The 24989-nt window shown below is 37.6% G+C and overlaps 1 protein-coding gene across 2 annotated transcripts in view; it reads right to left on the minus strand.

Moving 5' to 3' along the window:
• The window catches only part of LOC133614806 (SH2B adapter protein 2), a 61639-nt gene that overhangs the window by 2675 nt on the left and 33975 nt on the right, over nt 1-24989 (minus strand). For both annotated transcript variants that reach the window (XM_061973069.1, XM_061973070.1), the window contains exons 3-8: nt 14958-15059; nt 14770-14861; nt 14368-14471; nt 14143-14304; nt 9689-9891; nt 7498-7672 (exon numbers count right to left, since the gene is read on the minus strand). In XM_061973069.1, coding sequence (XP_061829053.1) covers nt 7498-7672; nt 9689-9891; nt 14143-14304; nt 14368-14471; nt 14770-14861; nt 14958-15059 — 838 coding nt within the window. The remainder of the gene's footprint in view (nt 1-7497; nt 7673-9688; nt 9892-14142; nt 14305-14367; nt 14472-14769; nt 14862-14957; nt 15060-24989) is intronic.

Genomic DNA, 24989 nt, shown 5'->3' on the forward strand with positions numbered 1-24989 from the left:
CCACTATCAGAGCAACCTGGGCTCTCATAACACCTGAGCAGTGCCAGAAACTCATCGACTCCATGCCACGCCGCATTAACGCAGTAATTGAGGCAAAAGGAGCTCCAACCAAGTATTGAGTATTGTACATGCTCATATTTTTCATTTTCATACTTTTCAGTTAGCCAACATTTCTAAAAATCCCTTTTTTGTATTAGCCTTAAGTAATATTCTAATTTTGTGACACACGGAATTTTGGATTTTCATTTGTTGCCACTTCAAATCATCAAAATTAAATGAAATAAACATTTGAATGCATCAGTCTGTGTGCAATGAATAAATATAATGTACAAGTTGCACCTTTTGAATGCAATTACTGAAATAAATCAAGTTTTTCAAAATATTCTAATTTACTGGCTTTTACCTGTATATATATATACATATATATATATGTCTTAATAAGGTTATCCAAAAAATAGTGCTCGATACCGTAGTAGAGCGCAATATATGTATGTGTGGGGAAAAAAAATCACAAGACTATTTCATCTCTACAGGCCTGTTTCATGAGGGGGGTACCCTCAATCGTCAGGAGATTTTAATGGGAGCATTCGCATACCATGGTTTATATAGGGCACAGAGTGGGTGGGTACAGGCTGGCCTAGGGGCGTGGTGATTGGTTCATGTGTTACCTAGGAGGTGTTTCCGTCTATGGCGGCATGTTGTTACAATTTCGCTGCGCTTGTTGAGGGATGACAGGTCTGGACGGTAGATAATAAACAGTTTCTCTTTCAAGCATAGGTTGCATCTTTTATTACCACTATTGTAAGGTGTGCTGGATGCAAGAATTTGCCATGTTATTGAATATTCAACATTATTGTCTTTGAGGTCCCAAATGTGTTTGCTGAGTTCTGTGGTATTTCGCAGGTTTTTGTTCCTGAAAGAAGCCTTGTGGTTGTTCCATCTGGTTTTGAATTCACCCTCGGTTAATCCTACATATGTGTCGGATGTGTTAATGTCCTTGCGTATTACCTTAGATTGGTAGACAACTGATGTTTGTAAGCATCCCCCGTTGAGGGGGCAATCAGGTTTCTTTCGACAGTTACATGCTTTGTTGGTTTTGGAGTCGTTCTGACTGGGGGTCGACGGCTCATTTGCAATTGTTTTGTTGTGGTTTGAGATGATTTGTCGTATATTGTTCATGCAGCTGTAGCTCAATTTGATGTTGTTCTTGTTGAATACTTTTCTTAGGTTGTTGTCTTTGGGAAAGTGTTTGTCAATCAGGTTGAGGAATTTGTGTCCAATGTTCGTTGAGACGTTTTTGCTGTATGGGGGGTTGTACCAGATGATGCCGTTTCGTTTTCTGTTCTTTTTTGGCTGGTTTCCTGGCGTGGGTTCATAGGTGAGGGTGAAATTGTATCCGCTTTCATCAAGGGCTTTTTGGTACGGGGGGGTTGCTTGGTCAAATTCAGCTTTGCTAGATGACAGCATCGATAGCCTTTTATTGATTCCGGTAGGTATTCTTTTCGTGGTGGTGGGTGGATGGTTGCTGTCATGGTGCACGTATTGGAGTGTTGTGTTGGGTTTCGTGAATGGTTGGTAGCTGTTATTTCTCAGGTTGAAAGTGACGTCAAGGAAGTTGACGGTTTGCTTGTTGGCTTCAATCGTGATCCGTAGGCCGTTCTCTTTGAAAATTTGGCATATGCGCTTCTTGGTATTCTCGCTGCTCCTTGGCGAGGCGCGACACACTGCCAGTCCGTCATCACGGTAAATACCAAGGTTCAGATTAAGGCTAGCGAGCTGGGAGAGGAGGAAACTCCCAACGAGTTCACACGTTTCTGCTCCGTCAAAACTTCCCATAGTGACGTCAAATGTTGCGTACATATACATATATATATATATATATATAGAGATGAAATAGTCTTGTGATGTTTTTCCCACACATACATATATATATATATATATATATATATATATATATATATATATATGTATACATATGTATATATTAGGGCTGTGAATCTTTGGTTGTCCCACGATTCGATTCAATATCGATTCTTGGGGTCACGATTCGATTCAAAATCGATTTTTCTTCAATTCAACACGATTCTCGATTCAAAAACGATTTTTTTCCCCGATTCAAAACAATTCTCTATTCATTCAATACATAGGATTTCAGCAGGATCTACCCCAGTCTGCTGACATGCAAGCAGAGTAGTAGATTTTTGTAAAAAGCTTTTATAATTGTAAAGGACAATGTTTTATCAACTGATTGCAATAATGTAAATTTGTTTTAACTATTACCGTATTTTCCGCACTATAAGGCGCACCGGATTATAAGGCGAGCCTTCAATGAATGGCCTATTTTAAAACGTTGTTCATATATAAGGCGCACCGCATTATAAGGCGCATAGAATAGACGGTACAGTAGAGGCTGGGGTTACGTTATGCATCCCGTAGTTGCGAGACCCATTGTGGCTCAATATTGGTCCATATATAAGGCACACCGGATTATAAGGCGCACTGTCAGCTTTTGAGAAAATTTGAGGTTTTTAGGTGCGCCTTATAGTGCGGAAAATACGGTAAATGAACCAAAAATATGACTTATTTTATCTTTGTGAAAATATTGGACACAGTGTGTTGTCAAGCTTATGAGATGCGATGCAAGTGTAAGCCACTGTGACACTATTGTTCTTCTTTTTTATAAATGTCTAATGATAATGTCAATGAGGGATTTTTAATCACTGCCATGTTGAAATTGTAACTAATATTGATACTGTTGTTGATAATATTCATTTTTGTTTCACTACTTTTGGTTTGTTCTGTGTCGTGTTTGTGTCTCCTCTCAATTGCTCGGTTTATTGCAGTTCTGAGTGTTGATGGGTCGGGTTTGGTTTTGGAATTGGATTGCATTGTTATGGTATTGCTGTGTATTGTTTTGTTGGATTCATTAATTTAAAAAATTAAAAAAATATATATATTTTTTTTAAATCCCCCCAAAAATCGATTTTTTAAAAATGAGAATCGATTCTGAATCGCACAACGTGAGAATCGCGATTCGAACTCCAATCGATTTTTTCCCACACCCCTAATATATATATATACATACATATATATATATATATATATACACTATATTTCCAAAAGTATTTGGCCACCTGCCTTGACTCACATATGAACTTGAAGTGCCATCCCGTTCCTAACCCATAGGGTTCAATATGACCTTTTGCAGCTATTACAGCTTCAACTCTTCTGGGAAGGCTGTCCACAAGGTTGCGGAGTGTGTTTATAGCAATTTTACGCCATTCTTCCAAAAGCGCATTGGTGAGGTCACACACTGATGTTGGTCAAGAAGGCCTGGCTCTCAGTCTCCGTTCTAATTCATCCCAAAGGTGTTCTATCGGGTTCAGGTCAGGACTCTGTGCAGGCCAGTCAAGTTCATCCACACCAGACTCTGTCATCCATGTCTTTATGAACCTTGCTTTGTGCACTGGTGCACAGTCATGTTGGAAGAGGAATTGGTTATCTGAAATGGTTTTCACTTCACAGGGTGTGCTTGAAGCTCATGGAGAGAATACCAAGAGTGTGCAAAGCAGTAAACAGAGCAAAGGGTGGCTGTCAAGTGTTTTGCTTTTTTCGCTGTGCTTATCCCAATGCTGAATGTGGCTTCTGGATTTCATTCAAAAGACCAGACCGTTATTTTTTTTCCTTTTATTTTCCTTTAGTTTGCAACAGTTTCTCCAAACGAAGAAACAGATTGTTTTTTCTTTTTAGTATTTTTAACAGTCTTTTTAGCAGTCTTTAGGTGAAAAGCCTTTGGTGACAAAACACCACAAGATTAACATGCTGTAAAAAATCAATCAAATTATCAATCCCATAATTTACAATTATTAATTAGGCTATCAAACTCTTAACCATTAAACAAGTGCAAGAAATTGGACTAATCTTTTCCTTTTAAGTTAAAACAGATTTTAAATCAATTGTCTCAACATAAATGCACCAAGACACATATAAAATACATTTAACCCCAGAAACACAATAGATAAATGCAGCAGAAAACCCAATAAGCAAATACATAAATACCTAACCAACTAACCACCTATTTTAGATAAATATTTAAAATCTATATCCAATATAAATGTATTATTAATTTAGCAGCCAAACACTCAATCTTAAACGCTGTCTACTGGTAGAAAAATGCGGGGTTTCCTATGCCCTCACCAGCAGCCAATGATCCAGCACAGTTACATCCAACACTTTAAATTGAGCGACTTCACCCTCCTGATGAAGCAAACTGCTCCAACATTTATCAAACTAAGCAAAGAATACACACCAACCCTTCCTTACCAAACAGTTACAGAAAACGCCGCGTGTATTTAGCCTCCAGACTAAGCACGCTACATGCACACAACTCCCCCGCACCCCCCATCTCACCAGCGCAACAGGTGCGCCACACCCACAAAGAGAAATAAAGCGCAATCTTACCGGCTGTCCGTTCACCTTTTGGTTTTGGTACACTTTTGGCACAACTCTGGGTTATCTGTAAGGAACTAACTAACTCTGCGCTGCGGTGGCGTCTTTTGTACTCCTTGATTTGACACAGCTGTCTAATTACCGGGCTCGGGCAACAGCAGATGAGATGGGAGCGCGCCGCGCTACACCTGCGCGTGAACGTAAATACAAACCCTGTTTCCATACGAGTTGGGAAATTGTGTTACATGTAATATAAATGGAATACAATGATTTGCAAATCCTTTTCAACCCATATCAGTTGAATGCACTACAAAGACAACATATTTGATGTTCAAACTCATAAACTTTTTTTTTTTTTTTTTTTTTTGCAAATAATAATTAACTTAGAATTTCATGGCTGCAACCCGTGCCAAAGTAGTTGGGAAAGGGCATGTTCACCACTGTGTTACATGGCCTTTCCTTTTAACAACACTCAGTAAACGTTTAGGAACTGAGGAGACACATTTTTTAAGCTTCTCACGTGGAATTCTTTCCCATTCTTGCTTGATGTACAGCTTAAGTTGTTCAACAGTCCGGGGGTCTCCGTTGTGCTATTTTAGGCTTCATTTTCAACGGGAGACAGGTCTGGACTACAGGCAGGCTATTCTAGTACCCGCACTCTGTTGCTATGAAGCCACGTTGATGTAACACAAGGCTTGACATTGTCTTGCTGAAATAAGCAGGGGCGTCCATGGTAACGTTGCTTGGATGGCAACATATGTTGCTCCAAAACCTGTATGTACCTTTCAGCATTAATGGCGCCTTCACAGATGTGTAAGTTACCCATGTCTTGGGACTAATACACTCCCATACCATCACAGATGCTGGCTTTTCAACTTTGCGCCTATAACAATCCGGATGGTTCTTTTCCTCTTTGGTCCGGAGGACACAACGTCCACAGTTTCCAAAAACAATTTGAAATGTGGACTCGTCAGACCACAGAACACTTTTCCACTTTGTATCAGTCCATCTTAGATGAGCTCAGGCCCAGCGAAGCCGACGGCGTTTCTGGGTGTTGTTGATAAACGGTTTTCGTCTTGCATAGGAGAGTTTTAACTTGCACTTACAGATGTAGCGACCAACTGTAGTTACTGACAGTGGGTTTCTGAATTGTTCCTGAGCCCATGTGGTGATATCATTTACACACTGATGTCGCTTGTTGATGCAGTACAGCCTGAGGGATCGAAGGTCACGGGCTTAGCTGCTTACGTGCAGTGATTTCTCCAGATTCTCTGAACCCTTTGATGATATTACAGACCGTAGATGGTGAAATCCCTAAATTCCTTGCAATAGCTGGTTGAGAAAGGTTTTTCTTAAACTGTTCAACAATTTGCTCACGCATTTGTTGACAAAGTGGTGACCCTCGCCCCATCCTTGTTTGTGAATGACTGAGCATTTCATGGAATCTACTTTTATACCCAATCATGGCACCCACCTGTTCCCAATTTGCCTGTTCACCTGTGGGATATTCCAAATAAGTGTTTGATGAGCATTCCTCAACTTTATCAGTATTTATTGCCACCTTTCCCAACTTCCTTGTCACGTGTTGCTGGCATCAAATTCTAAAGTTAATGATTATTTGCAAACAAAAAAAAAAGTTTATCAGTTTGAACATCAAATATGTTGTCTTTGTAGCATATTCAATTGAATATGGGTTGAAAATGATTTGCAAATCATTGTATTCCGTTTATATTTACATCTAACACAATTCCCCAACTCATATGGAAACGGGGTTTGTATAAGCAGAATGGCTGAACTAATGCCGAATTATATACACCTTACCTGGGGTTGCCTAGGTGAATAGGGGTGCGGATGTGCTCTACAATAAAATATAATTTTATTAAGTGGGGCTTGGCTGGTTGCCAAGCCGCCACGGTTGCGAGCTCGCACATCAGCTGACGAGACAGCTGTTTGCCGCTACGGTGGCTATTTTGAAGAAACTAGAATATAAAACACGTTTTCAATTATTTCACCTTTTTTTGTTAAGTACATAACTCCACATGTGTTCATTCATAGTTTTGGTGTGATAATCTACAATGTAAATAGTCATGAAAATAAAGAAAACACATTGAATGAGGAGAAGGTGTGTCCAAACTTTTGGCCTGCACTGTACATATATGAATGTATATGTATACAGTATATGTATATATGTATATATGAATATATACATTTATATTTATATGCATCTAAATATATATGATATATGATGATGAGGTGGTTCGGGCATCTGGTCAGGATGCCACCCGAGCGCCTCCCTAAGGAGGTGTTTAGGGCATGTCCGACTGGTAGGAGGCCACGAGGAAGACCCAGGACACGTTGGGAAGACTATGTCTCCCGGCTGGCCTGGGAACGCCTCGGGATCCCCCGGGAGGAGCTGGACGAAGTGGCTGGGGAGAGGGAAGTCTGGGCTTCCCTGCTTAGGCTGCTGCCCCCGCGACCCGACCTCGGATAAGCGGAAGAAGATGGATGGATGGATGGATGGATATATATATATATATATACATATATATATACATTTATATTTATATATAGAGTATGCCTTGCATTGACATAACAGTATATGAACACTAAGAAAAGTGTAACAGTAACAGTTTTTTTTTTAATTGCACTGCTTTACTTATAACATACATCCATAAACGTGGATGCATATGCAAAAGTGCAATATATTTATCTGTACAGTAATCTATTTATTTATATCTGCACCTTTATTGCTCTTTTATCCTGCACTACCATGAGCTAATGCAACAAAATGTTGTTCTTATCTGTACTGTAAAGTTCAAATTTGAATGATAATAAAAGGAAGTCTAAGTCTAAGTCTAAGTTACTGTGTTGACAGGTTTGGTTGAGTAATAACAGAGTATACAAAAAAACAAAACAAATACAACACAACTGAATTAATTGTGTTCCAAACTGATGGGTAAATATCAACAAAAGCATGCTAGAAATACTCAATATGAATATGAATTATTGATCAACAAAAATCTACTGCAGTGTCATGTTGCTTTGTACCTGCCGGGGCGCTTCTTTGCACTTGGACGTAGGAGCGCAACGTGATGTCAGCCGATCCTCCAGATTCCAGCGGGATAGGGTGAGCGTGGAAGTGTCTCAGCATGTCCGACACCGTGTGGAACCACAAATGGTGGACGTGGCACTGCCCGTTGTCGTTGACGGACAAACGCAGATGCTGGGCAGGGAAGAGAACACACACAAAGATGGCTGAGATACGGCTCGGTGGACATTTGAAGCTGACAGGGCGAGACGGGCAAGGTCTGAGGTCGTCATCTCGGTGTGGCTGTGGAAGCACAACACGGAGGATGAGCTGGCAGCTGACTCTTCCTGACAGGATGCAGGAAATGTGTTACATAAGGCACAAATGATGTAATTCGTTTTGCTTTCTCATGAGTTGGGACAACCTGGTCTGCTGTGAGCTGTCTGATAAAGATTATAGTAATAACACACAGCAATAATACTGTACATAATGTAGCACTCTAAATAGTTTCATCACTGCTTATTAGCAGGATTGAACTGGGCCAATAACAATCATTTGGTGCAATTGGTCCATTTGTGTTGGCCAAACTGTTGTACTGGACCAAGAGAAGAACAAAGCTTGTCTATTAGACTTTATCTTCATTAGCCAAACTGATTTGTGTTTTATTTTAACATCAGAAAGTAAACACAATTTTTGTTTTTGTTTTTTTTACATTACTTGTGTTTGTTTCAATTCACAAAGGTATTACTTCAAAAAACAATGTGACACAGCATTTTGTTACTGTTTATTGTGTATAGTTAATTCCTATATGACATATTTCTGCTCAAACTCTTAATGGATCTGTCCTTATACATCATTTACATGTACATATACATGTACATAACTTTAAAAAATAATGAAATAATAACAAAAAATACCTCCCTCTATCAAAATGTAAAAATAGAGATAAAGGCATCATGAAATGACAAAAAGCTGACAAGTTTATATTAATAATGAATACAAAAAAACAGTTTATATATATATATATATATATATATATATATATATATATATATATATATACACACACACACACACCGGTATATAAACTGTTTTGTTTTTGGGTTTTTTAATCGTGTATATATATATATATATATATATATATATATATATATATATATATATATATATATATATATATAAATATAAAACAAAAACAGTTTATATACCGGTATATAAACTGTTTTTTTGTTGTTGTTTTTAATCATATATATATATATATATATATATATATATATATATATATATATATATATATATATATATATATTTAAAAAAACAAAAAAATAAATAAATAACAGTTTATATACCGGTGTATATATATATATATGTATATATATATATATTAAAAAAATTGATAAAACAATAAATAAATAAAAATAAATAAATTTAAAAAAAAAATATATATATATATATACATATATATATATATATATATATATATATACATACATATATAAATATATACTGTATATATATATGTATATATATATATATATATATGTATCTATATATAATTTATGCATGAATGAAATATATATATATATATATATATATATATATATATATATATATATATATATATATATATATATATATATATATATATATAGCTTCCCGATGAGCTTCAAGAGGTAGTCAGCTGAAATGGTTTTCACTTCACATGTGTGCTTGAAGCCCATGGAGAGAATGCCAAGAGTGTGCAAAGCAGTAATCAGAGCAAAGGGTGGCTATTTTGAAGAAACTACAATATAAAACATGTTTTCAGTTATTTCACCTTTTTTGTTAAGTACATAACTCCACATGTTCATAGTTTTGATGTGACAATCTACAATGTAAATAGTCATGAAAATAAAGAAAACACATTGAATGAGGAGAAGGTGTGTCCAAACTATTGGCCTCTACTGTATGTTTGAAAGTACAATCTACAACATATTTATAAAACATCAACTGCTATAATGTAGAGCTGAGGGATTATTTAAAATGAATTTAAAAAAATAGACTGGACTTTTAGAGGAGACATTTCTATTAACAATTACATTAAAACATATTCAAAAATATTCTCAAATGGCACAACCCTGTGACTAATACGACCTTAACCGGCGGCATTTCTGGAAAGTTGAGGTACTCATAAGTTCATGGAGTTAGCAGGTGTGTTTTCCATCCTCTTACCTTGGCTTTGCCTTGGAAGTTGAAGGTGAGCACATACTCGCCGGGCCGCGTCTCACTTTGCCGTATCACGAAAAGCCCGTGGCTCCTTGCCCCGCCCGCCAATACCAGCTGAGCCGCTCGCACACGAGACAGCGTTCCGTGGAACCATGGGTATCCTGCAAGGCTGGCGTCGCCCTCAGAGTCCTTGGCTTCGTCGCTGCCACCTTAACAGAGCCACCAGAACAAAATAATTATATCTCATGTCTATTAAACATTTTCCTGCTAGGACAGGGGTCGGCAACCCAAAATGTGGAAAGAGCCATATCATTTAGAAGTGTTATAATGAAGACAACACATGATGTAAGTGTCTATATTAGCTATATTGGGGGGGGTACCGTGTAGTTCCTCGAGCATCTACCGGGAGAACGAGGCGCTGAAAGACAAAATATGTGTCCAGCTTTTGGGGAAGCAGGAGTCCAAACTGTTTTGGTACACCTGCCGATGACAGCCTTAAGTATTTTCTATATAAGAGTTATCATGAAGACAACACATGATGTAAGTGTCTATATTAGCTATATTAGCCTACTATCAAAATGACTTTAAAAGTCTTATATAAGTGTTATAATGAAGACAACACATGATATAAGTGTCTATATTAGCTTACTATAAAAATGACTTTAAAAGTCTTATATAAGTGTTATAATGAAGGCAACACATGATGTAAGTGTCTATATTAGCCTACTATCAAAATGACTTTAAAAGTCTTATATGAGTGTTATCATGAAGACAACACATGATGTAAGTGTCTATATTAGCTATAATAGTCTACTATCAAAATGACTTTAAAGTCTTATATAAGTGTTACAATGAAGGCAACACATGATGTAAGTGTCTATATTAGCTATATTAGCCTACTATCAAAATGACTTTAAAAGTCTTTCATAAGTGTTATAATGAAGGCAACACATGATGTAAGTGTCTATATTAGCTATATTAGCCTACTATCAAAATGACTTTAAAAGTCTTTCATAAGTGTTATAATGAAGACAACACATGATATAAGTGTCTATATTAGCTTACTATAAAAATGACTTTAAAAGTCTTATATAAGTGTTATAATGAAGGCAACACATGATGTAAGTGTCTATATTAGCCTACTATCAAAATGACTTTAAGTCTTATATGAGTGTTATCATGAAGACAACACATGATGTAAGTGTCTATATTAGCTATAATAGTCTACTATCAAAATGACTTTAAAGTCTTATATAAGTGTTATAATGAAGGAAACACATGATGTAAGTGTCTATATTAGCTATATTAGCCTCCTATCAAAATGACTTTAAAAGTCTTTCATAAGTGTTATAATGAAGACAACACATGATATAAGTGTCTATATTAGCTTACTATAAAAATGACTTTAAAAGTCTTATATAAGTGTTATAATGAAGGCAACACATGATGTAAGTGTCTATATTAGCCTACTATCAAAATGACTTTAAAAGTCTTATATGAGTGTTATCATGAAGACAACACATGATGTAAGTGTCTATATTAGCTATAATAGTCTACTATCAAAATGACTTTAAAGTCTTATATAAGTGTTATAATGAAGGCAACACATGATGTAAGTGTCTATATTAGCTATATTAGCCTCCTATCAAAATGACTTTAAAAGTCTTATATAAATGTTCTATTGAAGGCAACACATGATGTAAGCGTCTATATTAGTTGTATTAGCCTACTATCAAAATGACTTTAAAAGTCTTATATAAGTGTTATAATGAAGGCAACACATGATGTAAGTGTCTATATTAGCTATATTAGCCTACTATCAAAATGACTTTAAAAGTCTTATATATGTGTTGTATTGAAGGCAACACATGATGTAAGTGTCTATATTAGTTGTATTAGCTTACTATCAAAATGACTTTAAAAGTCTTATATAAGTGTTATAATGAAGACAACACATGATGTAAGTGTCTATATTAGTTATTTTAGCCTACTATCAAAATGACTTTAAAAGTCTTATATAAGTGTTATAATGAAGGCAACACATGATGTACAGTAAGTGTCTATATTAGCTGTATTAGCCTACTATCAAAATTACTTTAAAAGTCTTATATAAGTGTTATAATGAAGGCAACACATGATGTACAGTAAGTGTCTATATTAGCTATATAAGCCTACTATCAAAATGATTATGCGTCGCAGGCTGACGCAAATCTTCGTTGTGAGAAATGTTGAAATTTAATATTTATTCTACACATTTTACAATATTGGAAAACATTAGTAAATCAGAGGCTTCTCAGAAGGTGAGATAACTTTGGGAAATTACTGTTTTTTAATGGCCAAAGGTATAGATGTGTGTGTCCAAGTTAAAGGAAATGGCAGGCTGTCTTCTTCTAATGGATCCATTACGATCTTTGCAAGCTGTGTAACGTTTGCTGTGGTCTGGAACAACATGGCATACAAACAACTATCTGAAATGCAGCCAATACTACACACAGATAATGTGTCATGAGACATGCAAGGTCAAGGAAATTAAATGAGCTCAAATATACCTACAAATGAGGCATAATGATGCAATATGTACATACAGCTAGCCTAAATAGCATGTTAGCTCCATTAGCTTGCAGTCATGCCCTGACCAAATATGCCTGATTAGCACTCCAACAAGTCAATAACATCAACAAAGCTCACTCACCTTTGTGCATTCATGCACAGCATAAAACATTTGGTGGACAAAATGAGACAAAGGAGTGGCGTAACGTATGCAAACCAATAACAATACTGAAATAAACTGTGCAATAACACTGCAATACTTTTTTACTGCCTAGTTTCTCTTGTTATATTCTTATTTTTACTGTTATATTTGTATTCTTATTGTTGCTTTTTATTTGTATTCTTATTGTAATATTTTCCATTTTATTTCCATTTATACCCCCATTATTATTTTTTACTTTTTAAATTCGATCTCAATTCTGTACACTGCTGCTGGAATTTTGATTTTCCTAAGGGAACTCTCCTGAAATTAGGGCTGTGAATCTTTGGGTGTCCCACGATTTGATTCAATATCGATTCTTGGGGTCACGATTCGATTATAAATTGATTTTTTCGATTCAACGCGATTCTCGTTTCAAAAACGATATTTTTCCGATTCAAAAGGATTCTCTATTCATTCAATACATAGGATTTCAGCAGGATCTACCCCAGTCTGCTGACATGCAAGCAGAGTAGTAGATTTTTGTAAAAAGCTTTTATAATTGTAAAGGACAATGTTTTATCAACTGATTGCAATAATGTAAATTTGTTTTAACTATTAAATGAACCAAAAATATGACTTATTTTATCTTTGTGAAAATATTGGGCACAATGTGTTGTCAAGCTTATGAGATGCGATGCAAGTGTAAGTCACTGTGACACTATTGTTCTTTCTTTTTTTTATTATTATTATAAATGTCTAATGATAATGTCAATGAGGGATTTTTAATCACTGCTATGTTGAAATTGTTACTAATATTGATACTGTTGTTGATAATATTCATTTTTGTTTTACTACTTTTGGTTTGTTCTGTGTCGTGTTTGTGTGTCCTCTCAATTGCTCTGTTTATTGCAGTTCTGAGTGTTGCTGAGTCGGGTTTGGTTTTGGAATTGGATTGCATTGTTATGGTATTGCTGTGTATTGTTTTGTTGAATTGATTAAAAAAATTTAAAAATAAATTTAAAAATTTAAAAAAAGAAAATCATTTTCTACCGCTTGTCCCTTTTGGGATCGATGGGTTGAAAAGGATTTGCAAATCATTGTATTCCGTTTATATTTACATCCAACACAATTTCCCAACACATATGGAAATGGGGTTTGTACTTTACTTGTCGTTATTTGTACCTTCTGAATAATTTATGTGATAAGGTTCATCAGTAAACTCATTGGTGTTCATTTTCAATCTATCAAGATAAAAAAAAAATTACAGGATGTTATTTTTGTAGTTTGCTCATTTTCGTCGACTGGTGCACTAACATTATGTGGTTTATTTTTTGTACATATGTAGCATCATCTACAAAGATGCAAAGAATTGCTATTGCAACATCTAGTGGACACATGTAGAACAGCGGTTTCTTTAATTCAAAAATTTCGGCTCATTTTTATACTTAGCGAACCCATCCCGCGGGACGGATAAAACCTGTTCGCGGGCCTGATCCGTACGTTTGACACCCCTGATATAAAGAAACTACGATGAGTTCAGGGACAACCGAAATTAGTAGGACAAAACGGCGCTCGCCAAATACTCTCATCAAGGAAGAATGTTTAATATAAACAGTGGGATTTCTAACAATGTGTCGTGTTTGTCCCTGTCCAGAAACCATATTAAAACTAAAAATATATTTTTTCCTTTATCATTTTCCATTTTCATACATTTTTCAAAAGCTCCAGTTGCCGACCACCGTGCTAGGATAAGTGTGTAAGGTATTGCCTGCTGCAGAGTTGGAGGCCAGGACCTCTGGGGACTGGAGGAAGCGCTCCAAAGGCATGTGGGATGGATGCTGGGTGAAGGGTGGTTCTCTGCAACGCACGGCGGGGGCACTGTAATGCTCTGCTACGGCAGGACATAACCTCTCTGGAGCTCGATACACACCTAAACAAGTTGACGGGTTTCAGCAAATGTCAAGGACAAGATGGCGCGGCCGAATGGTCTCACCCTCAGAGAGCAGCTCACAGCTGCAGGAGGCCACCATGGAGCAGTCTTTGGAGGAGGCCTGACCGTGAGGACACGACGCCAGCTCGATGTCGTCGCCGCTGTCGCTGTACACAAGTAGGGGAGGGGGTGGGCGGGGGGTTATGGATAACTACCAGTGTGTACGCTTTCTACTAATATGGACGCAAATAAAGTCGCTGTTTACTTCTATCCTGTGCTGAGCAATGAGGAAGAATGTCCGTGGTGTGTGTTTATGTTTGTGTAAAAGAGGGCTGTCAAAACCTCCACTAATTGCATGATTAATGACTGTGTGTGTTTCTCCCCGTCACATTCCCCGTTTGTCCCTCCGTCCATCCAACCGCTCTCTTCCTTCCCTCAACAGCAAATATTTATCTGGCGGTTTACCCGGGGTCTATGCAGTCCTGGATGTCAGCGACCCACGAGTTTTTCTGCAGCGAGTCGATGGTTTCCAGAATGTATTCGCCCCCGTTTTCCACCTACAAGATCAACCAAACAGGACATTTACAACCAGTAAGCACATTTGCTTGAGGAGCAAGAATAAAGTGCGATATAGTGCCATTTTTTTTTTTTACCTTGAGAACAAAAGTATTGTCTTTGTCGGGCATTTCAAGGGGCATGGTGGTCCTCACCTCCACGATGGCCGTCAAGGGAATGCTCACCTTCGGTTTGGACGACTAAACATGAAAAATAATTGTACATTTATTAGTTATATAAACAGTGGCTGGTTAGGTTCAGAAGTATTTAGACAGCTGTTATACACAATGGATTAGAATTTATATGATTATCAGTGTGGAATAATTCTGGTAGAATTCTCCGAAATCATGGAAAAACTATTCAGTACCCGATTAGACATATTTATCAACAAGTAGGCCATAAGGTGAACCAGGAAAAAGTAGCTCGAAAGTGATTTTCGTTCCCAAGACAATGCCATTGTGGACATTAGGTTAAAAGTTATCCGCAAAATATCCTGCTGTTTTTTTTTTAGAGCCATAAATGCATAAAAATAGGAATTACAAAAAAACGAAAATCTTATGCAGCTGTTTTTTCTTGTAAAAGTATTTACATTCATTCTGGAGACAGAATCTATCTCACAAATTGACATTAATACATATACCTAACATTTGAGACAAGTATTTTAGCATTGGTATTCTTTCATTTGAATTGAAACCATGAAACATCCAAAAAAAAAAGAAAAAAAACGCTTCAAAATAAGTGAATAGCAACTTGCACAATTGAACATACACATGGTACATTTTGCTAAACAATGATGTTTTATACATTAAACATTTCAGTAGATACTGTGTTATAAGAGGAAGTAAAATATAAAATAAAGAACACTTTGGCCTAAAATCGCTGACATCAATCAAAATATCGAATAATGCCGAAAAATGGAAATACAACAAAAACTGCATACAGTTTAGAATCTGTACACAATATGGTATAAAACAATATTTACATGAACAAAACAATGTGTTGATGTCCCAGCAGGTCTTGAGTATTTTTTTATATAAACCCCGTTTCCATATGAGTTGGGAAATTGTGCTAGATGTAAATATAAACGGAATACAATGATTTGCAAATCATTTTCAACCCATATTCAATTGAATATGCTACAAAGACAAGATATTTGATGTTCAAACTGATAAACTTTTTTTTTTTTTTGCAAATAATCATTAACTTTAGAATTTGATGCCAGCAACACGTGACAAAGAAGTTGGGAAAGGTGGCAATAAATACTGATAAAGTTGAGGAATGCTCATCGAACACTTATTTGGAACATCCCACAGGTGAACAGGCAAATTGGGAACAGGTGGGTGCCATGATTGGGTATAAAAGTAGATTCCATGAAATGCTCAGTCATTCACAAACAAGGATGGGGCGAGGGTCACCACTTTGTCAACAAATGCGTGAGCAAATTGTTGAACAGTTTAAGAAAAACCTTTCTCAACCAGCTATTGCAAGGAATTTAGGGATTTCACCATCTACGCTCCGTAATATCATCAAAGGGTTCAGAGAATCTGGAGAAATCACTGCACTTAAGCAGCTAAGCCCGTGACTTTCGACCCCTCAGGCTGTACTGCATCAACAAGCAACATCAGTGTGTAAAGGATATCACCACATGGGCTCAGGAACACTTCAGAAACCCACTGTCAGTAACTACAGTTGGTCGCTACATCTGTAAGTGCACGTTAAAACTCTCCTATGCAAGGCGAAAACCGTTTATCAACAACACCCAGAAACGTCGTCGGCTTCGCTGGGCCTGAGCTCATCTAAGATGGACTGATACAAAGTGGAAAAGTGTTCTGTGGTCTGACGAGTCCACATTTCAAATTGTTTTTGGAAACTGTGGACGTCGTGTCCTCCGGACCAAAGAGGAAATGAACCATCCGGATTGTTATAGGCGCAAAGTTGAAAAGCCAGCATCTGTGATGGAATGGGGGTGTATTAGTGCCCAAGACATGGGTAACTTACACATCTGTGAAGGCGCCATTAATGCTGAAAGGTACATACAGGTTTTGGAACAACAAATGTTGCCATCCAAGCAACGTTACCATGGATGCCCCTGCTTATTTCAGCAAGACAATGCCAAGCCACGTGTTACATCAACGTGGCTTCATAGTAAAAGAGTGCGGGTACTAGACTGGCCTGCCTGTAGTCCAGACCTGTCTCCCATTGAAAATGTGTGGCGCATTATGAAGCCTAAAATACCACAACGGAGACCCCCGGACTGTTGAACAACTTAAGCTGTACATCAAGCAAGAATGGGAAAGAATTCCACCTGAGAAGCTTAAAAAATGTGTCTCCTCAGTTCCCAAACGTTTACTGAGTGTTGTTAAAAGGAAAGGCCATGTAACACAGTGGTGAACATGCCCTTTCCCAACTACTTTGGCACGTGTTGCAGCCATGAAATTCTTAAGTTAATTATTATTTGCAAAAAAAATTAAGTATATGAGTTTGAACATCAAATATGTTGTCTTTGTAGTGCATTCAATTGAATATGGGTTGAAAAAGATTAGCAAATCATTGTATTCCGTTTGTGTTTACATCTAACACAATTTCCCAACTCATATGGAAACGGGGTTTGTACATTTTTTTATTATTTTGTCTTAACTTTGCACATTGTTAAAGCCCTATCACAAGAATTCTTTGATAGATTTTCCTCAAATTTGGCACAAACTCAAACTATGATTATTATAATTTTTTTAACGTCAAGTGCACTGTAGCCTCACATTCTATTTTTAAAGTTATTAACTTAAGTAACTAACAAAAAATAAATAGTAAAAAACTCTGAGGGGTTTTTCTCAAATGTGGCAAAAACTCAAATTTTTATTAGAGAACTAACTGATTAAGTGTGACTTTGCGTATTCTGAACGAGGGAGACATTGTTCATGTCTCTCAAGCCGATAAGCAATTTGGACACTTCGCTTCAGAATTGTGTTTACCGTTGACATCTCTGTCGGTGAAGCCTCAATGACTGGAAGATAATGGAGTGAAAAAGTGGAACGCTCGTGGAGAACTAATTTGGATTCCGAGCAAATATCTCAACATCGATAGCATTAATCAAAATAACTGAGGAAATGACCAATGCAATAGATGGTAAAGAATGTGCGGCCGTGCTTAACAAAAGCATTTGACACAATTAATCATGATATTTTAATAAAAAAATAACAACGATATGGCATCAGAGGTTTGGTCTTGAACTGGGTAAGAAGCTATTTAACCAACAGGAAGCAATATGTGAAGATGGGTGAAAATATGTCAACACGGCTAGATTTATCCTGTGGTGTACCCCAGGGATCAATACTGGGACCAAGATTGTTTAATCTTTATACAAACAACATTTGTAAAATTACAAAGGACTTAAAGTTAGTTTTTTTGCAGACGACACAACTGCTTTCTGTTCAGGAGAGAACACACAGAAGATAATACAAATAATAACAGAAGAAATGAACAAATTAAAAAGATGCTTTGACAAAAACAGACTTGAATCTCAGTAAAACTAAAATAATGCTATTTGGTAACAGTAGAAAAGAGCATCGTCCACAAATACAAATAGACAGAGTAGACATTGAAAGGGTGAAAGAAACACGATTTCTGGGAGTATTAATAGATGATAAAATGAACTGGAAATCTCATGTACAAAATATACAACATACGGTGGCAAGAAACATTTCAATAATGAATAAAGCAAAATACGTCCTCGGCCAAAAATCACTTCATATTCTCTACTGCTCGCTAGTGTTACCATATCTGACTTATTGTGCAGAAATATGGGGAAATAACTACAAATGTGCGCTTCATTCACTAACTGTGTTCCAAAAAAGATCAATTAGACTGATACATAATGATGGATGTAGAGAACATACAAACCCTTTATTTATTGAGTCAAAAATATTGAAGTTTGATGATTTGGTATAATTGCAAACAGCTAAAATGATGGACAAAGCAAACTATAACCTGCTACCAAAGAATGTACAACAATTCTTCTCAACTAAAGAGGAGAAATATAACCTTCAAGGAAAATCTAATTTAAAACATTTGTACGCACGTACAACACTCAGAACCTTGAGCATATCAGTATGTGGAATTAAATAATGGAATAGATTAAGTAAAGAAGTTAAACATTGTACTGATATGATCCAGTTTAAGAGGTTGTTCAAATTAATAGTGCTTACAAAGTACAAATAAGAAGAATTATAAGAAACACTTTCAACCTTATTGAAAATAAGATATTCTTCATCTCAGTATGTTTATCATGATTGACTTAATTATATATTACAAAACTGCTCTATTAATTATTCACGAATGTCTTTGTGCTACAAAAAGAAGTCAGTAAATGATTCTATATATTTGTAAACGCTCTGAAGTGGGAAAAGGGTATGATTAAATAAGCTTTGCTTCTTCCTACTCCTTTTCGGACATGATGTAAAGTGAAATGATATGAAATTGTGTAATGTGTTATGCTGTAAGTGTGTTCATGTTCCAAATAAACTAAAGAAAGAAAGAAAGAACAGGGATATTTAACTTGTGGTCCGGGGGCCAAATCCGGCCCAGGAATGACAGCATACCAGCCCCCGAATTCAGTTTACATCTTGGAGTGACAAACATTTTTGAAGCAAATTCCTACAAAACCCAAAAGCAGTAAAGTTGGCATGTTGTGTAATATGTAAATAAAAACAGAATACAATGATTTGCAAATCCTTTTCAACTTATATTCAAAGATATTTAATGTTCACACGGAGAAACAACTTTTTTTTTTTTGCAAATCATTAACTTGGAATTTAATGGCAGCAACACATTGCATAAAAGTTGTCACAGGGGCATTTTTACCACTGTGTTACATGGCCTTTCCTTTTAACAACACTCAGTAAACGTTTGGGAACTGAGGAGACACATTTTTGAAGTGGAATTCGTTCCCATTCTTGCTTGATGTACAGCTTAAGTTGTTCAACAGTCCGGGGGTCTCCGTTGTGGTATTTTAGGCTTCATAATGCACCACACATTTTCAATGGGAGACAGGTCTGGACTACAGGCAGGCCAGTCTAGTACCCGCACACTTTTACTATGAAGCCACACTGTTGTAACACGTGGCTTGGCACTGTCTTGCTGAAATAAGCAGGGGCGTCCATGAAAACGTTGCTTGGATGGCAACATATGTTGCTCCAAAACCTGTATGTACCTTTCAGCATTAATGGTGCCTTCACAGATGTGTAAGTTACCCATGTCTTGGGCACTAATACACCCCCATACCATCACAGATGCTGGATTTTGAACTTTGCGCCTAGAACAGTCCGGATGGATCTTTTCCTCTTTGTTCCGGAGGACACGACGTCCACAGTTTCCAAAAACAACTTGAAATGTGGACTCGACAGACCACAGAACACTTTTCCACTTTGCATCAGTCCATCTTCGATGAGCTTGTGCCCAGCGAAGCCGGTGGCGTTTCCGGGTGTTGTTGATAAATGGCTTTGGCTTTGCATAGTACAGTTTTAACTTGCACTTACAGATGTAGCGACCAACTGTAGTTACTGACAGTGGTTTTCTGAAGTGTTCCTGAGCCCATGTGGTGATATCCTTTACACACTGATGTCGTTTTTTGATGCAGTACCGCCTGAGAGATCGACGGTCCGTAATATCATTGCTTACGTGCAGTGATTTCTCCAGATTCTCTGAACCTTTTGATGATATTATGGAGCGTAGATGGTGAAATCCCTAAATTCCTTGCAATAGCTGGTTGAGAAATGTTGTTCTTAAACAATTTGCTCAGGCGTTTGTGGACAAAGTGGTGACCCTCGCCCCATCCTTGTTTGTGAATGACTGAGCATTTCATGGAAGCTGCTTTTATACCCAATCATGGCACCCACCTGTTCCCAATTAGCCTGTTCACCTGTGGGATGTTCCAAATAATTGTTTGATGAGCATTCCTCAACTTTCTCAGTCTTTTTTGCCACTCGTGCCAGCTTTTTTGAAACATGTTGCAGGCATCAAATTCCAAATGAGCTAATATTTGCAATAAATAACAAAGTTTACCAGTTCGAATGTTAAATATCTTGTCTTTGCAGTCTATTCAATTGAATACAAGTTGAAAAGCATTTGCAAATTATTGTATTCTGATTTTATTTACCATTTACACGTGACAACTTTTTGTACATTTCGCATAATTGTCGTTATTGGGAAAATATTTGAGAAACATCACATGGTTCCACTGCCTTTATAGTGATGCATGTGGTTTAAGTTACCGTAACTTGCCCGACATACTTACACCTTCTATGTTCACATTAATCACAATCAAAGGAATGTCAGTGAGGTATTCGTTTAACATATATATTATTATTGTTGTTGTAGCTTGCACTAATGTAGAACTGCAGGATAAAGAGAGGTGTTTATAAAACGTTGCCCATTTTGTGTATATAAATAGGGTAATCAAAACATGAGAAACACCTCCAAGTATGATGCAGGGTAGTTCTAAACCACCACAACAATACATTTAGCATTAAATTAGTGTTGAAATCAATTAAGTTTCCAGTAAGTGTATAATATTCTGCTCATACTTTATTGCACTCGGTTACCACACAGTGCCGGTGGAACATGAAACATTTTCATAGTTTCTGCACTACAACAGAAACACTAATTAGCAGTTTAATTTTGTGCTACACCCCAGGAAGACTGCTGTAAATGTGCAATTACAAACCGTCCGAGATTAAAATAGGCCCTTCTTAAGTACGATTTTACAATAAAACACCATACTTAAAGTCCTAAACTAGGGTTTTAAACACAACCATTAGACAACCTGTCTCTGGGTTATTTGTCAAGAAACCCTCAAAATTGTCCCCCTAGGGATTATAATTAAGGGTCCAAATGAGACATGTAGCACAAAGCCACACCTCCACCCCCAGTCTCCAGTCTGACATGAGGAAAAAGTTGAGTTTAACCGCAGCATGGCAGCAGGAAAATATGTTTTTTTAAGCCATCAATAATTATTGCTGCCAAAATAAAACAGGAAGAGTTTTACGCGGCATGATCACGGTGGCCTCTGTATGCCCTCTGCTAAGGATAATCTGAACAGATCCAAAGGGTGTGTTTGAGACATTAGTTTCTGTCTTGGTGTGTGTGTGTGTGTGTGTGTGTGTGTGTGTGTGTGTGTGTGTGTGTGTGTGTGTGTGTGTGTGTGTGTGTGTGTGTGTGTGGAGACTGATGGTCTGGCTGAGGCTTATCAGCTGATCTGTCTGGAGTAACAGCATCTTGATCCTAGTCGCCGACCACACCCACAATTCCTGTCAGAGGATCACATGTCAAGGAAGCACTTCACCAAGGCAGCGCTTTCGGTAAGCTTGCAGTGGGCGAGACAATGTGCCCTTCCTTGTGGAAATGAACCCTCCAATATTTGTACTTCACGTCAGACAGTACGAAAACCTCTCTCTCTCTCTCTCTCTCTCTCTGTCTCTGTCTCTCTCTTTTTATATATATATATATATATATATATATATATATACAAACACTATATTGCCAAAAGTATTTGGCCACCCATCCAAATGATGAGAATCAGGTGTCCTAATCACTTGGTCCGGCCACAGGTGTATAAAATCAAGCACTTAGGCATGGAGACTGCTTCTACAAACATTTGTGAAAGAAAGGGCCGCTCTCAGTGATTTCCAGCAGGGAACTGTCATAGGATGCCACCGGTGCAACAAATCCAGTCATGAAATTTCCTCGCTCCTAAATAGTCTGTGCATCGGTTGGGGACGTCTCTGCGCTGCTGCCCTGTCTCCGCTCGGGATGGTCTCCTGCTGGCCCCACTATGGACTGGACTCTCACACTATTATGTAAGATCCACTATGGACTGGACTCTCACTATTATGTTAGATCCACTATGGACTGGACTCTCTCACTATTATGTAAGATCCACTATGGACTGGACTCTCACTATTATGTTAGATCCACTATGGACTGGACTCTCACACTATTATGTTAGATCCACTATGGACTGGACTCTCACTATTATGTTAGATCCACTATGGACTGGACTCTCACTATTATGTTAGATCCACTATGGACTGGACTCTCACACTTTTATGTTAGATCCACTATGGACCAAACTCTCACACTATTATGTTAGATCCACTATGGACCGGACTCTCACATTATTATGTTAGATCCACTATGGACCGGACTCTCACACTATTATGTTAGATCCACTATGGACCGGACTCTCACACTATTATGTTAGATCCACTGTGGACTGGACTCTCACACTATTATGTTAGATCCACTATAGACCGGACTCTCACACTGTTATGTTAGATCCACTGTGGACTGGACTCTCACAATATTATGTTAGATCCACTATGGACTTGACTCTCACACTATTATGTTAGATCCACTATGGACCAAACTCTCACACTATTATGTTAGATCCACTATGGACCGGACTCTCACATTATTATGTTAGATCCACTATGGACCGGACTCTCACACTATTATGTTAGATCCACTATGGACCGGACTCTCACACTATTATGTTAGATCCACTATGGACTGGACTCTCACACTACCATGTTAGATCCACTATGGACTGGACTCTCACACTATTATGTTAGATCCACTATGGACTGGACTCTCACACTATTATGTTAGATCCACTATGGACTGGACTCTCACTATTATGTTAGATCCACTATGGACTGGACTCTCACACTATTATGTTAGATCCACTATGGACTGGACTCTCGCACTATTATGTTAGATCCACTATGGACGTGGGTTCCCTCCGGGTACTCCGGCTTCCTCCCATCTCCAAAGACATGCAACTGGGGATAAGTTGATTGGCAACACTAAATTGGCCCTAGTGTGTGAATGTGAGTGTGAATGTTGTCTGTCTATCTGTGTTGGCCCTGCGATGAGGTAGCGACTTGTCCAGGGTGTACACCGCCTTCAGCCCGATTGTAGCTGAGATAGCCTCCAGCGCCCCCCGCGACCCCGAAGGGAATAAGCGGTAGAAAATGGATGGATGGATGGGCACTATGGACTGGACTCTCACACTATTATGTTAGATCCACTATGGACTGGACTCACACTATAATGTTAGATCCACTATGGACTAGACTCTCACACTATTATGTTAGATCCACTAAGGACTGGACTCTCACAATATCATGTTAGATCTACTATGGACTGGACTCTCACACTATTATGTTAGATCCACTATGGACTGGACTCTCACACTACTATGTTAGATCCACTATGGACTGGACTCTCACACTATTATGTTAGATCCACTATGGACTAGACTCTCACACTATTATGTTAGATCCACTATGGACTGGACTCTCGCACTATTATGTTAGATCCACTATGGACTGGACTCTCACACTTTTATGTTAGATCTACTATGGACTGGACTCTCACACTATTATGTTCGATCCACTATGGACCAAACTCTCACACTATTATGTTAGATCCACTATGGACTGGACTCTCACACTATTATGTTAGATCCACTATGGACTGGACTCTCACAGTATCATGTTAGATCTATAATGGACTGGACTCACACTATTATGTTAGATCCACTATGGACTGGACTCTCACACTATTATGTTACAAACCCCGTTTCCATATGAGTTGGGAAATTGTGTTAGATGTAAATATAAACAGAATACAATGATTTGCAAATCATTTTCAACCCATATTCAGTTGAATATGCTACAAAGACAACATATTTGATGTTCAAACTGATAAACATTTTTTTTTTTTGCAAATAATCATTAACTTTAGAATTTGATGCCAGCAACATGTGACAAAGAAATTGGGAAAGGTGGCAATAAATACTGATAAAGTTGAGGAATGCTCATCAAACACTTATTTGGAACATCCCACAGGTGAACAGGCAAGTTGGGAACAGGTGGGTGCCATGATTGGGTATAAAAGTAGATTCCATGAAATGCTCAGTCATTCACAAACAAGGATGGGGCGAAGGTCACCACTTTGTCAACAAATGCGTGAGCAAATTGTTGAACAGTTTAAGAAAAACCTTTCTCAACCAACTATTGCAAGGAATTTAGGGATTTCACCATCTACCGTCCGTAATATCATCAAAGGGTTCA

Source organism: Nerophis lumbriciformis, linkage group LG17 (assembly GCF_033978685.3).
Source record: "Nerophis lumbriciformis linkage group LG17, RoL_Nlum_v2.1, whole genome shotgun sequence".
Lineage (NCBI taxonomy): Eukaryota > Metazoa > Chordata > Actinopteri > Syngnathiformes > Syngnathidae > Nerophis > Nerophis lumbriciformis.